At 46.9% G+C, this 14,874-nt stretch overlaps 1 protein-coding gene across 1 annotated transcript; it reads left to right on the forward strand.

The window, feature by feature from the left end:
* The first annotated feature begins 133 nt into the window (after nucleotides 1-133).
* On the forward strand, nucleotides 134-13,879 carry AMBP (alpha-1-microglobulin/bikunin precursor). The gene is made up of 10 exons (XM_008583909.1): nucleotides 134-250; nucleotides 1,530-1,672; nucleotides 2,838-2,914; nucleotides 3,740-3,856; nucleotides 4,340-4,441; nucleotides 5,214-5,260; nucleotides 11,174-11,255; nucleotides 12,132-12,299; nucleotides 12,905-13,078; nucleotides 13,741-13,879. Exons 1-10 carry the CDS (start codon nucleotides 134-136, stop codon nucleotides 13,770-13,772), a joined length of 1,059 nt encoding a protein of 352 aa, XP_008582131.1. The 3' UTR covers nucleotides 13,773-13,879.
* Nucleotides 13,880-14,874: the final 995 nt, after the last annotated feature.

The following is a 14,874-nucleotide window of genomic DNA, read 5'->3' on the forward strand; positions in this document are numbered from 1 at the left end:
AAACAAAGGGTCACATAAGCAACAGACCACTTCCCTAGCTGTAGTTCGCAGCTGCCCCAGGCAGGGAAGTGGTGGCCACTCTGTTCCCAGACTGAGCCCGTGAGAGATACCCCAGGCAGAAGAGCCCAGAGCCATGAGAAGTCTCTGGGTCCTGCTGCTGGTGCTGACCACCTGCATGGTGGTGAGTGCGGGTCCCCTGCCGACACCACCCGATGACATCCAAGTGCAGGAGAACTTCGATCTCTCTCGGGTAAGGCTGGCCTATCTGGCCATGGTGGTTGCTGTGGTGGGGTGTCCAAGCAGCTGGGCCTTAGTGGGCAAGTCCTGCCTGTCTTGGGGTCTCAGTCTCCCCATCTGGAACTCCAGTGGTCAGTCCCTAAGGGCCCTTCCTGCTCAGACAATTTGGGATTCCTTGAAGCTACAACTCTATCCATCCACCATTCCGTGGGACTCTTGTAAAATGTTCTGAGTCAAACATCCTCACTATCTGTCCTGTCCTCCCAGGCTCTAAGGGGAATCCATGCTTTCATGAGAACCCACCCCAGAGAAGGTTTTATCTGCTGCCACCCCTGCAGCAGGTGCCCGGCTTTTGTGAATCTCCCTCCCCTCCCTCAGTCCCTCATTCTGTAGCAACTCATCTCTGCAGCATCTTCTTGTCTGTCCTGGGTCCTCTTTCCTCCAGGCTGTGAACAGAGAGCTGAGGTGGCACAGGGTGGGCATGTGGGTTATGGGAGGAAGAGTAGCAAGACAGAGATCAGGAGCTGGTGGGACTAAAAGGCTTGGGCACCGGGGGCGCTGGGTCTGGTGCTGTGTGTGTTGAGTCCTAGAGCTGCCATCCAGCCCTGGCTCTCCCCTGAATCACGGGGTGACCATGAGCAGGACCTTGCCCACCTGGACTGTCCACATCTGTACAAGAGGCTCTCAGACCTTGCTGGCGGTGGCGCCATGTGGACTTTGTTTACTTGGGAACAAGAAAGGGTGGTGTGCAGAGGGGCAGTGAGGAGCAGGCCTTGTGGCAGTCAGGGGTGGTGGAGGGTCAGAGGCCGGTGGGCCCGTTCTGCAGGAATGTGAGGGCTCTTTCAACTCTCTGCCCGGCTGTCAGGAGGAAGAGGAGCAGGCCTGTCCTGAATAACCCTGTAAGGTTCATTATACTTCCGTGTCCCTTCCTAACACAGAGCTATGGGCTGCCTTGTGCACTGCAGGAGTTAAAGACAGGACTCCCGTTCTTGGGGAGCAAGTGGTTGATGACCTCAGAGTGTGGGGCTCTGGACCCCGGCAGCACTGATCCCTCATCTCAGCAGTCAGGCCTTCTCAGCCCGGGGGACCCCATATGCACACTGCCTTCCTAAGCTTGTGCTGCCTGAAACTCCACCATGTTGGCTCTGTCCTCCCTGGAAGGTGTGTGGCCTCCACCTAGCCATAGGACATTATCATGTAAAGGATTAGTCATTGAGAGGAAGGTGGGGAGCAGAGTCTCCTTGGAGGTGGGAGGCAAATCCAGATCCCCAGGGCTTGTGGCTGCCTCCTAGATCTACGGGAAATGGTTCAACGTGGCCATCGGCTCCACCTGCCCGTGGCTGAAGAGGATCATGGACAAGCTGGCCGTGAGCACGCTGGTGCTGCGAGAGGGAGCTACAGAGGCAGAGATTGGCATGACCAGCACCCGCTGGCGGTGAGCACGGGGTGCACTGGGAGGGACCCCCCGTCTCCGCCCTGTCCTGGAAAGTTCCATGGCTCTCCGTTGCCCTCCTGAGTACGACTTAAGCCCCTTGATGTGGCCTTCTGCCCCCAGCACTCAGCACTCCCTGCTGCACACTCCTACGCACTCTGTGACCCTCCCACATGGATCTTCTTTCAGTTCCTGCCACTTTCCACGCTTTTACACCTCTGGGATGTTGCACCCTAAGTTCTTTCTACTGGGAACAACTCTCCCCACCTCCTTGAGCTAAGCCCTGTGGATCCTTCAGAACTCTGGTTTCATGTCACTTCCTCCAGGAAGCCCTCCCTGACCCCCAGGTTCAGGTTACCTGTCCTCCTTTGTGCTTTCAAAGCACCATGTGCCCCTTATCACACTGATTGCATCTACCTCTGGCCTGCCTGCCCCAGGCGATTGTAAACTCCCTGAGGGGACAGGGTCTGTCTTGCCCTCCTCTGTATCCCTGGCATATAGCACAGTGCTTGGCACATACAAACTGCTCAATAAATGTTAATTGGATGAATAGTAATCATTGTAACAATAATAGCTAATAGGTAAGTAGTGCTTACTCTAAGCTCGTTAAATATATTATCTCATTTGATCCTCACAACAACCATGTGAAATAGAAACTCTCATTATCCCCGTTTTATAGATGAGGAAACTAGGGCAAGAGAAACAAAGAATAATAAATGAATTGATGCATTAATTCCCTGGTGCATCTGTATAACGTGCAGATTTGATTAAGGAAGGTGATTTTAGTGCTGGCTTTGCCAAGAGGACGGCACGGATTAGTCCCTTTTTCTCTGTCCCTCTGTTCCCTCAAAAGTAAAATGGGGGAAGGGTGTCTCCCAGCATTGGTGGGAGGATTAAACAAGATGTTTGGAAATGTTAATTTCCAAATTACAAAATAAAAGAACCAAGATGTTTGGAAGCAGCTCTTGCAGGAGGGTATGGTGTCAGGATCACAGTCTCCACCAGAAGTTACCTTCCTTTTGGTTTCACAAGATGTTTGGAAATGTTAATTTCCAAATTACAAAATAAAAGAACCAAGATGTTTGGAAGGAGCTCTTGCAGGAGGGTATGGTGTCAGGATCACAGTCTCCACCAGAAGTTACCTTCCTTTTGGTTTCTTCATTTCCAGGAAGGGTGTCTGTGAGGAGTTCTCTGGGGCTTATGAGAAAACAGGCACTGATGGGAAATTCCTGTACCACAAACCCAGTAAGTAGAGTGGAAGGAGACGGCCACCATTCTCTCCTTTGCTTAAAAATACCTTGATGTCCTCAGCTCTCTTTCCTTCTGCCTCAGCCCTCTCTGCCCTTTTAACTTTTCCTCTCATTTAGCTGAGATGTCATCTAATCGTCCTCCAAATTCCTCTTCTTCCTCTTCCTCCTCCCCTTCTCCGTCCTCCCCCCCCATGCACACACCCAGAATAGGGCGATGGTGCTGATTTCATCAGTGTTCATGTCTTATAAGGCATGTGCCATCAGCTGATAAAAATTTACTAAGCATCTACATGTACAGTGTACATGGTGCTAAGTGATAGAGGGATTTGGCAATGAATTTATTCACTAATTCAGCAAATGTTTATTGAATATGCTCTATGTGCCAAATAATTGCGTTAGGGCTGAATATGTAAGTGTTCGGATAGATGAATGGACAGATAAATAAATAAGTGAATCAACAAATGACTGGAGAATCCTCCAACAAATGTATTGATGGCAGATAAATAAGTTAATCAGTCAGTTACCTAACACATAAATTGATGGAGTGATGAAGAAAGGAAGGAGGAACTTATGATTGATACACAGAGAGGGTGGATGAATAGAGCGAGAGTGGATGAATGAATGATGAATATATGGAGGAAGCAGATGGGTGGATAGAGACAGTCTGAAGATGGATGAGCTGGTAAATGAATATTTGGAAAGGATGAGTGGGTAGACGGCTGTATGAAGACATGACATGTGGGCGAATAGATGATGGATCTCCAGTTAGAAGAGCCTTCTGACCCCTGATGCCTTCGGTCCGCCCGCATCCCCCATGCAGAATGGAACGTGACCATGGAGTCCTACGTGGTCCACACCAACTACGATGAGTATGCCATTATTCTGACCAAGAAATTCAGCCACCGTCATGGACCCACCATTACTGCCAAGCTCTATGGTAATGGTCCATCACTAGACAAGCCCGTTGAAGCTGGGGGTGGGAGGAGATCATTGATTTATGGACAGTGCAGTGGGGAAGAGCTGGGAGTTTTGCTTTTCCTCCTGACAAAACTCCAATTAGGGGAAAGGTGCAAGCTTTGCTCTCTGTGGAGGAGGCAGAGCTCAGTCTCCCATTTGAGGTTGAATCCACTTCTTTTAATCTCTAAAATATTAGACCCAGGGAATTCCAAAGCCTCCAGGCCCTTAGGAAAACCAGTGGGAAGAACCCTGCCTGGGGACTCAGGAGCCCTGGATGGGAGCCTGGCAGGGACACCTTTTCCTCTTTGGGAGCCTGTCTTTCCATCAGTGCATCAGAGAGATTGAACTGGGGCCAATGGTTTTCAAGCTTTCCCTAAATGAAACTCTCTGGGTAAAGCAATCCTAGACCCTTCTAGCCCAGGCACCCGTGGTCCTAGGTGTCTCCTTTGCTTCCCACTTGCAGGACGGCAGCCACAGGTGAGGGATAGCCTCTTGCAGGAGTTCAGGGAGTTCGCCCTGGGTGTGGGCATCCCCGAGGACTCCGTCTTCACCATGGCCGACAGAGGTAAATGGCACTCCACCCCACCTCAAATTTCTGCCCCCTCCTTATCCTTCATGATCCCCAGCGACCATCCTAGGCCCTGGATCTTTACTATAGTTCTCTGAGACAAGCAGGGGCTACAGCCCCTCTCCCCTGTTGACAGGGAACCAGGGAGCCGCTGGATTTGCTCCCAGTCTCACAGCATGTACCTGCCAGAGCCAGGCCCAGCACCGTAAAGTACTTCTAGTGCCATGTGTCTCAGTGAGGTTGTATCCAGAAGCCATAGGTACTTCTTAGGAGGCAAGGGACTGTTGGAGTTAGGATGGGCTCTGGACTCAGAGCACCTGGCTTCAAATTTAGCTGTGTGGCTTCTGGCTCGTCAACCTCTCAGAGCCTGAATTTTCTCATCTGTAAAATGGGGGTAATAGTGCCTCCCTTTTAAGTTGCCGTGAGGAGTCCATGCGATAAAGTCGTTAAGTACAATCGCACTGTGCCTGTTGCCTGGGAAGTGCTCTTGAGATGCTGTTACTGTTCCTGTTCTTGAGATGATACTGATGAAATAATGCTGGTGGCGTAAGGTGGGTGGACAGATGGTAATAATGCTGCAGCCACCAGTCGGTTGCTTTTCCTTGAGCAAGACATGTGGGCGGGACCATCTGTGAAGAGGGCTAATGCACAAGACAGTTAGTTCCCAGTATGAAGCCCACCTGGCACTAGAAAAGAAGCAAATCTCGGTCTAGGATTGTCCCCAGGCCTGGTCCTCTTATTCACTCCTCTCCCCTGTCCTCTGACTTAGGTGAATGTATCCCTGGGGAGCAGCAAGCAGAGCCCGTCCTACTCTCAGTGAGTACCTCACCCCCCCACCCCCACCCCACCCTCACCCTGCCCTGTCCACACTTGATTTTGCTGCACTTGCTTAGGACCCGCTGTGGTGCGGGGCAGAGTCGGCAGGAGGGGGTGGGAGGAGGCAGTGGTTGGCATGTGTTTTGAAGTCAGACCCACCTGGGTTCAATCTCGGTCCTGTCACTTGGGCTAGTTGAGGCTCCATCTGGACTTCACTCTTCTCATCTGTGAAATGGGATAATTACACTTACCTTCTGGGGTTGTGCTAGAATCCAATGACGTGTTAGAAAAGCTCCTAGCATAGTGCCAAAACACGCCGAAAAGAAATAATACATTCAACAACGAAATAACAACACTCAATAATGAAATAATGATACTCAATACATGAGAATAAAGTCAATTGATTTTCCTAAAGAACAGCAAATCTGAGAACAAGCAGCTTCTCAAACCAACTCTTTCCTATGCTGCCTTCTGATTTTTTTGACTTCTTTACTCTCCCCTTTTATTTGTCTGCCTTTTGCCATACTGATTAAGCTTTCTTCATTCTTTTTTCCTCTGATTCTTTGGAAGTTATAGATCCTAATTTATTCTATTGATGCGTGTATATGTGTGTATGTATATTTGTATGTGTGTATATATTTGTACATATATAAGTATATATGTAAGTATATATAATTTTTATTTAGAAATATATTCTTGGAAATTGAAAAAATACAAAAAAAGAAAAAAAAAGACAAGTATGTCCTTATTCCTGTATAGAATTAACACTCTTAACATATATATTTACTCCTATATTTTTAAATAAAAATGACCCTTTATCTTATAAAACTAATATATATTCATTATAAAGAATTAAAACAATGCAGAAAAGTATAAAGTTTTTAAAAATCCCACCACCCTAAAACTACCACAGTTTACATTATTCAAGGAATCTTGACATGCATTCATGTGGATAGAAGGACAGACAGACAGAAGAATAAATGGCAGGACATATTTAGATAGACTATTATTAAACGGGATTTTTAAAAGCATTAATTGTAGTTTTGCCTGAGGTTTTATACAAAAGACACTGAATTGGACTTCTTGAGTTTCAAATAAATATGTCTTCACAAGAGACTTATGTCCTAAAGATTCTTCTAAAGTCAAGGTTATGAAGACATTTAAGAGGCTGGTATCAGTATATATAATTTAAAAAATAATAATTTACTATCTCCGTGATTTAAAAGATAGACATTAGCACTCTCAAACTTTGTTCCATCTCCTCTTCTCTTAATCTTCTACATGGCCCAGATTGACACTGTTCACTTTCTTCTTTATCACCATAGTCCCCAGAGTCATTTGGTAGTAGTGCTATATTTTAGTGAATTCCACGCTCACCTTTACTGACTATAATCACAGCTTCTCCATTCTTGAGTTATTTAGTTCTATTAATCTCTTAATCAGTGCCATTTCCCTGCCAAGTGATGTTTTGGAGGAGGGTTCACAGGTGTTTTAATCCGTGAACTCATCCATGTTTGAGAATGCCTGTTTCCTTCATTGAATGCCATTTTGGTTGGGTATAATATTCCCAGGTCATGGTTTCTTTCCTTCAGAACGTTGTACACGTTGCTCCATTGTTCTCAAGCACTGATTATTGCTGTGAAAGAGCCTGAGGCCAGTGTGCTATTTCTTCTCCTTGTAGGCAACTTATTTCTTCTGCCCAGATACCTGAGAAAACCTTCTCTACTATTGATATTAACATCTTAACAAACACCTGTCTTGGTGTTGAAAATTCTAGATAAAAATTTCCTGGAATACAATGTGCTCTTTTCATACACAGATTAAATTTCTTCTGTATTTCAGGGAAATCTCTTGTCCAATATCACTGAATTCACCTCCCATTCCCTTCGTTGGGTTTTGCTATTTTAGGAACACTTATTCTCTCTTCCCAGCTGCTTTGTCTTCCGCATCTACTAGTTTCTCTCCAATTGCTTTCCTGTCTTCTTCATCTCCATTCACTGGGATTATCACCAGCCTTTCTTCTATGACAGTCACTCCATTTTTAGCAGTCATTCTGATCTGTAGACAGTCATTCCATGGTTTCTTACTGCTTCTATTTCTGATTTATTTTCTAGCTCTGAATTTATGTTGTTTTGGTTCTCAATTTGCTTATGTAGGTCTGAATTCTCTCTTTTCATCTTATTCTGTTGTTTTAGCATTTCATCTTTGAGCTTTGTTTTAATAAATGCATGTTCGAATAAAGTATTTCTATAGCTTGGAGCCATTGAAGAGTTTCCTTCTGTTTCTTGAGTTCTATTTTCTTCTGCTGTCACAGGGTGGGTTCCCCAGGATCAACACCTGTGGAAGGGAAGGGACGAAGGCAGGATTGGGCAGAGGGAGAACTCAAGCCTTGATGCAGTCACAACACCTCAGCCAACCCTGCAGGGACTTCTGAAACTGGGATGACCCTTCATAGTTGTCCCAAGATGGTGCCAAGGGGAGGGCCTTAATACCCCCATGCTGCTCAGTCTGGGAAGGGAGCATGACTGTTGGTGAGATGGCTCCCTTTAGCTGAGACAATGCCCAAAAGGGGCTGACGGCAGCTGAGGGCTCTGATGGCAGCACTTGCAGCAGCTGAGGGAGTGAGTCCATTGCTGAGGGTAAATCCAGGCAGTTTATGACACTGACCACCACACGTGGTCTTTTTTTTCTTGTTCAGGTTATTTATTTATTCATTTCTGAGGTGGGTTTAGGTAGTTTCTGGACCATTTCTGGGGATGTCATTTACGCTTTGGCCTTCTTCCCACTAAATTTGGACCTAATCCCCTCCACCCTATAATAGTGTAAGGTCTGGGTATTTTGTGTTCATTCACTTTTCTGAAATCCCAGGGAATGGTGGAAGGGGATGGTGAAGAGCCTTTTTGAGTGTACCATCTTGGCCCGAATACCCTCTGTGTTAGTTTCCTAGGGCTGTTGTAATGAAGTACCACAAGGTGGTTTAAACAACAGAAATTTATTGTCTCACAGTTCTGGAGGCCAGAAGTCCACGATCAAGGTTGGTTCCTTCTGAGGGCTGTGAGAAGAATCTATTCCATACCTCTTCTGGCAATTTGCTGGCGATCTTTGCTCTTCCTTGGCTTGTAGAAACAGCATCTCAATCCCTGCCTCTGTCTTCACATGGTGTTCTCCATATGTGCGTGTCTCTGTGTCCAAATTTTTCCTTTTTATAAGGACACTACTCATACTGTGTTAGGGCCCACCCTGATGACCTCATCTTAATTAATTACATCTGCAACAATCCTATTTCCAAACAAGGTCACATTCTGAAGTACTGGGGGTTAGGATTCTAATATATGAATTTGGCAGGGGACACAATTCAATCCATAACATCCTTCCTCTGCTTCTCTTTTAAAGGACTGTTGAATATTCCACAAAGGATTCATTGCACCTGGTTGGAGCTAGTGTGATATTTCTCTCTCCCATGGCAACGTGCCCTGGAGTATTAGATTGTGTTGCTTCTCTTTTAAAGGACTGTTGAATATTCCACAAAGGATTCATTGCACCTGGTTGGAGCTGGTGTGATATTTCTCTCTCCCATGGCAACGTGCCCTGGAGTATTAGATTGTGTAGCCCTCAAACCTTCACTTCCATTACAGTTGAACTCTAATCTATTTTCCCATTTTACTCTTTTCTTCCCAGAAGCCATTTTTACTGCTCCTCTGTAGGGAAAGAGGTGCCCTTCAGTGTTCTCCTCTCCGGATTTGGAAGGATTGGGAAGAATTTTAAGTTTGATGACATACCAGTACTGGAGGTTGAAGGGCACAGGGAAGAGCTACAACTTTGAACCATTTTGTTCAGTTCCAGAATGTTTTGTTTCTTTCCTTGATTGCCAGTTTTAAAGTTTTTGGCTTTAAATTATGCCCTTTTCCTTGTTTGAGTGATACTGATGAAAATTGGGGGGCTGTGTTTCTAAAACCACGTTTTGCTAAATATTAGATATTGGGGAGAGAACTTTTGAAGAGAGTTTCAATCTGCCATCTTAATCCAGATGTCAACTAAGTACGTATTTCTTTATCAGTGTCAAAACTGAAAGAGTCCCTAATGACTCCCATTGTGAGAGAGAGAAATATAGCACACTTCTATTTCTCCTGTTTCTTTCTATTCTTTCAGGTTTCCCACACCCCTGTTTTTGCTGAGAAGATCTAAAATTGATGTTTACATTTTCCACTTTTTATTAAGAATTGTTTCTAATATTTAAATTACATAATTTTAGCAATCATTTATTATTTAACTGTATTTTATTGACCTTATAGCTTACTGTCATTCCTTTGCTATCATATCTTAGATTTCTAGCATTTTGATTCCCTTCTCAATTGGTGGGAATATTTCTACAAGTAATTTTTTCAGGAAAGGTACATGGGTGGCAAACTTCTGGATCCTTGTATGGCTGAGAATTTCTTTCTGTGGTTGTAGCATATGCTCAACAGCATAAATAAGTGAAGGTCCCTGGGTTACAACCTCTTCCCTCTTATAACCCTTAGATATTGCTCCGGGGCATCTGTCATTAAATGCTGTCATTTACTCTGAGGGCCACCAGGCTCTTTATTCTTTATTTCCAGGGATATCTAAGAAGGAACTCTTCATTAATTTTGCCTGATTCCCTTTTCCCATATAATTAGGAATTATAAGACTTTATAATTCAACTCTTTCTTCAACTCAGAAACGTTTTCTTCTATTATTTCTATATTGATCGCCTCTCCTGCTGGAATTCCTATTATGTGGATTTATTTCTTGTAGTGTCTAAACTCCAGTTTATTATCTCTACTATGTGGTTAAATTCAACATCTTTTCCATCTCCAGTAGTTTTTTACTTTCACATATTCATTTCCACCACTGTTGGCTCCTGTTATATTGATGCAGTATCATCCTGAATTTCATTGATGGTTTAAGTATTCTCCTGTTTCTTGCCGTCATCCTGTATTTACTGGATATATTTCTTCAATTCAATCCAACTCTTTTGCGTAGTTGCATTATTTAATTTGTTACATGATTTTTCTCCATTCCTCCATCCTCACCAAGGAAGGCCTATGTGCCACCAGTTTGAGGAAGGTCTGGCAGAGAGTAGGTCCCTGACACATTTCACAGGTTTTGATTGCTCCTTTAAAGGAGACAGGAAAGTTTAAGGTTACTATATTTCTACCTTTTCTGGTTCTCACTTATGGGCAGGAAGGCTGCCTGGTGGCCAGCAGTTTCCCTGCCCAGCCTTTACTTAATTGCCCTGGGATCCTGCCTTGGGGGACTCTACACCCAGAGACTCTCTTGACAGCTTTGACAGCCCCCTGGCTCTGGAGTCCTCACCACCACAACCAGGATTTAGGGTCAGCCTCAAGGTCCCTTCTTACGCTCTAGATGGATTTTTCCTTTATAGGAAGTTAACGGTGGTCTGGTCAGCCCTTTCTGCAAATCAGTTACACTCTATTGTGCAAAAATGCCTTCACATTTCTAGCATGGGAACGCTGGCCTTTTCCTGGTTTTCAACTCTAGGATACATTCTTTTCCATGGTTATATTCCTTTAGGCATTTCTGGAAGTTGGATATAGTGGTATTGTTATACCTTGTGGTTCTGATTTTCATTTCAGACCAGAAATCTATCCTGTGATGCCCATCCCAGAATTCACATCGATACTTTTGGGAAAACAGTCCCTTAACCAATCTAGTAGCTGGGCTTCTATCTACACCTGATTCCCAGAGCAAATTGTTGTTCATAGGGCTACTGGCGAGCAATCGTTTTGGGAAAACAGTCCCTTAACCAATCTAGTAGCTGGGCTTCTATCTACACCTGATTCCCAAAGCAAATGGTTGTTCATAGGGCTACTGGCAAGCAATCACAGCAAGGTCCCTGCAACAGCTTCTTCTTCCCTTTCTTCCCTCCAGAGAGCCCAGCGGGCTGTGCTCCTCCGAGAAGACGAAGGATCAGGTGTTGGGCAACTAGTACTTGATTTCGAGAAGAAGGAAGGTAATGAGCACCTGCCTTTTCCTCCCCTTCTGCCACACTCCAGAGAGGAAGGGCCCACGGTTGGCTAACCCTGGCTGCTGCATCACCATGAAGCATCTTTATCTCTGTTAGAGACTTGAGGACTGGGCCGAGAACAGGCGAATCAAGTACTCTGCACTGTGCCAAAGGGTTATGGGGGGACAGAGGAGCACAAGACAAAGTCCTGAGCTTCGGAACTCTCAGCTCCATGATGAGAAGCTAGTGCTTCCTTGTCTGTATAACTGGTTGGCCTCCCAGCCTTAGTTTCCTCATCTGTGCTAGGGGATAATAGCGTGCTGGGCTGACCATCAGGGCTCCTGTAGGATCTAGTGAGGGAAGGACATAAGGGTGCTTCATGTAGTTGACAGTATTCACAGACAACACACTCTCCAACGTGCTCAGCAAACACTGAACCCTGCCCTGCTCCGGGCCGGGTGCTGGGCACTGGGGTCATGGAGACAAACCACTCATGTCATCTTCTGGTCTAGTGGGAGATCATCCAAAGAAGAAAGTGGTGGTCAGCTGAAGGGCCTGGGGAGCTCAGAGGTTGGAGCAGTGAGGGGGTCAAGGAGGACTTTATAGATGAAGGAGAATTCATGCTGTGTCCAGGATGTTATGGAGTCGAATGAGTTTTGGTTTTGGATTCCAGTGGACATAGTTTTGAATCTTAGTTCTGCGTGACCCTGGGCAAGTCACTTCACCTCTCTGAGAGAGTCAGTTTCCTCATCTATAAAATGAGTTGATAATCTTCTTCTCAGTGTAGAGGTGAAAAGTAAATGAGATGACGTATATAAAGTGCCCAGCCTGGTAATGGGCACATAGTAAGCACTCAGTAAGTGCTGCTGTTCTACTCCCCAGATTCCTGCCAGCTGACCCCCTCAGCAGGTCCCTGCATGGGCATGTTCAAGAGGTATTTCTATAACAACACGACCATGGCCTGTGAGACCTTCCAGTACGGGGGCTGCAAGGGGAACAGCAACAACTTCGCCTCGGAGAAGGAATGCCTGCAGACCTGCCGCACTGTGGGTGAGTGCCCTCCCCCAGCTGCTGGACTTTGCATCCCCACGCCCCTGTCCTCGCATCAAACCACCTGCCAATCAAAAAGGTGGCTAAGGGGCCAGGCTGGTGGCGCACTGCTACAGTGCGCCGCTTGAGAGTGCGGTGGCGCTCCCGAGGGTTCGGATCCCACATACAGACCGGTTCCCACTCACTGGCTGAGCGAGGTGCGGGTGTGACACTGAGGGTTGCGATCCGTTGCCGGACATGAAAAAAGACAAAAAAAAAAAAAAAAAGGTGGGTAAGAAGAGGAGTCCCGGGCACTCCAGGGCAAGTCCTCTGAAGTCATAGGCATTCCACATTTGGCTATGGATGACCCTAAGCAAGTCACTTCTTTTCTGTGGGCTTCAGTTTTCCAGTCTGTAAAAGAGGGACCAGGTGTTCTAGATGAGCAGGGTCCCCTGGCTCGGCCGTCATAAAATCACTAATGCTCCTTTCCTGTCCCCACCACAGCGGCCTGCAGTCTCCCCATAGTCCCCAGTCTGTAAAAGAGGGACCAGGTGTTCTAGATGAGCAGGGTCCCCTGGCTCGGCCGTCATAAGATCACTAATGCTCCTTTCCTGTCCCCACCACAGCGGCCTGCAGTCTCCCCATAGTCCCTGGCCCCTGCCGAGGCAACTTCGAGCTCTGGGCGTTTGATACTGTCTGGAGGAAGTGCATCCCCTTCTTTTATGGGGGCTGCCAAGGCAATGGTAACCAGTTCTTCTCAGAGAAGGAGTGCAAAGAGTACTGCGGTGTCCCTGGTGATGGTAAGAGGCCCTGTGGTATGCCAGGCTGGGCTAAGGGGCTGTCAGGGTCCAGGTTGGAGAGACCAGGTAGGGGGCGGGGTTCTGCTGAGCAGCCCATCCACTCTCCAGGCCTCAGCTTCCCATCTATGAAATGGGGCTAAGTCTGGGGCCTTCACCCTGCTGGGATTGGCCATGTGGGGAGGTGCTGGCCAGGCACGGCAGAAGCTGTACAGGGCTGGCTGGGCAGATGGGCAGAGCTGGGCTCTAATTCCAGTGCTGCCACATTCAGGCTGGTCACATTGGGCAAAGTGCCAATTTGAACCTCAGTTTTCTCTCTTCTAAAATGGGACAAAGTACCTGCCTCCCGGATTTCACAGTACTTGACTTGGAGTTAGTTGTCAGCTAATGGCAGCTGCTGTGAATGACGGTAATGACACAATGATAACAGTAATAGCACTCCAGCAAGCAGCAGCCACTTGAGATTTCTATGCCTTGACTTTCCCACTGAAAAATGGCACCTAAGGTAAATCAGAAGAGGCAAAAGACCAGATTATTCTGTGGAATGCCCTTTGGGGATAAGTCATTTGGCAAGCAGAGGTGTCTAGCCCTAGGCTCAAGGTGCGTCCCCAGCCTCTGCATGTCCTCTCCACGGCCGCCCTCCCTGAGCCACTCTTTGTCCACAGAGGATGAGGAGCTGCTGCCTGTCTCCAGCTGATGGCTGGCTGGCCTGCAAGCCAGAGAGTGGCCAGTGTTCATTCCAGGGTCTTATGGCAGGCCAGGCCAAGTGACCTGAGTCCAAATAAAAACCAAATTGAAACCTCCTGAAAGTCCATGTCCTGACTGTTCTTTGTCATTCTAAGTGTAATGAGGTGGGGCAGGGGAGGGAAAGACAAAGTCAGGATGGGGACATGAGTAACCCCAGCTTTCCCCAGAAGAGAAAAATGTATATGTTGGAAACGAAGTAGAACTGGCTTCAGGACATGAAATTGGCTATGCAAATTATGAAACAAATCATGATTCTATCTACTCCACAATAGTGCAAAGTGGGTTTATTTTGTTTTGTTCTGTTTTGTTTAGTAAAGCTAGGAAAGAAAGGAGGAAGAAACTCTAGGTACTTGTCAAACCTGGGGGAAGTTTGACAGGGGTCATCAGTGACCCAGGGTCAGAAGAAATAATTGTGCCTTGGTGTGCCCAAGAGCTGAAATAATGCCCCTGTCGTTTGCCGCACCAAACTCCGCTCCAGTGTCTTACTTTGGCTGTAGTCCATCCCCAGTACCTGCTGCTAGGAGCTGAAAACCCTTAGCTGTTTCTCCACATGGCCCTGGGGTGCCCATCCCTTGGGAGCCTCACTCTGGCCCACTGTCCTGGAAGAACAATGAATGTTCACTGGCCCTGGCACTGTATCCAGCACAACCAGCTGGGCCCTTGCCAGAGCCAGAAGCCCTCAGTCTGACCTGGCCTCCCCACTTGGGGAAGAGAGGAGATGGGCTGTCCAGAGCAGCTAGAGGACCAACCCAGCCCAAGAACGTGACTCCAGGAGCCTCCAGTTTAGACACACTGGATTTACAAACATTGGATTTGCAAGCATCTCTTGCTAACTGCATCCACCCAGAGTGCTAAATGCTGCTGCTATGGGGGGATTAAAACCCTCGTATGTGTGTCTGAAGTGGGAAGCCGACTCTGGAGCAGAAACCCAGGCAGGGCCTGTGTTCTTCTGTGGGGTGACCAGCCTACAAAGGGCGGGGGGCTAGTTCAGGCAAGGGTTCGCTCCATGCCCTAGCCCATTTGCTTAAGAGGCCTGTTAGGAAGGAAGGGAG

The sequence above is a fragment of the Galeopterus variegatus genome, unplaced genomic scaffold (genome assembly GCF_000696425.1).
Source record: "Galeopterus variegatus unplaced genomic scaffold, G_variegatus-3.0.2 Scaffold3081, whole genome shotgun sequence".
NCBI classification, from domain to species: Eukaryota; Metazoa; Chordata; class Mammalia; order Dermoptera; family Cynocephalidae; genus Galeopterus; species Galeopterus variegatus.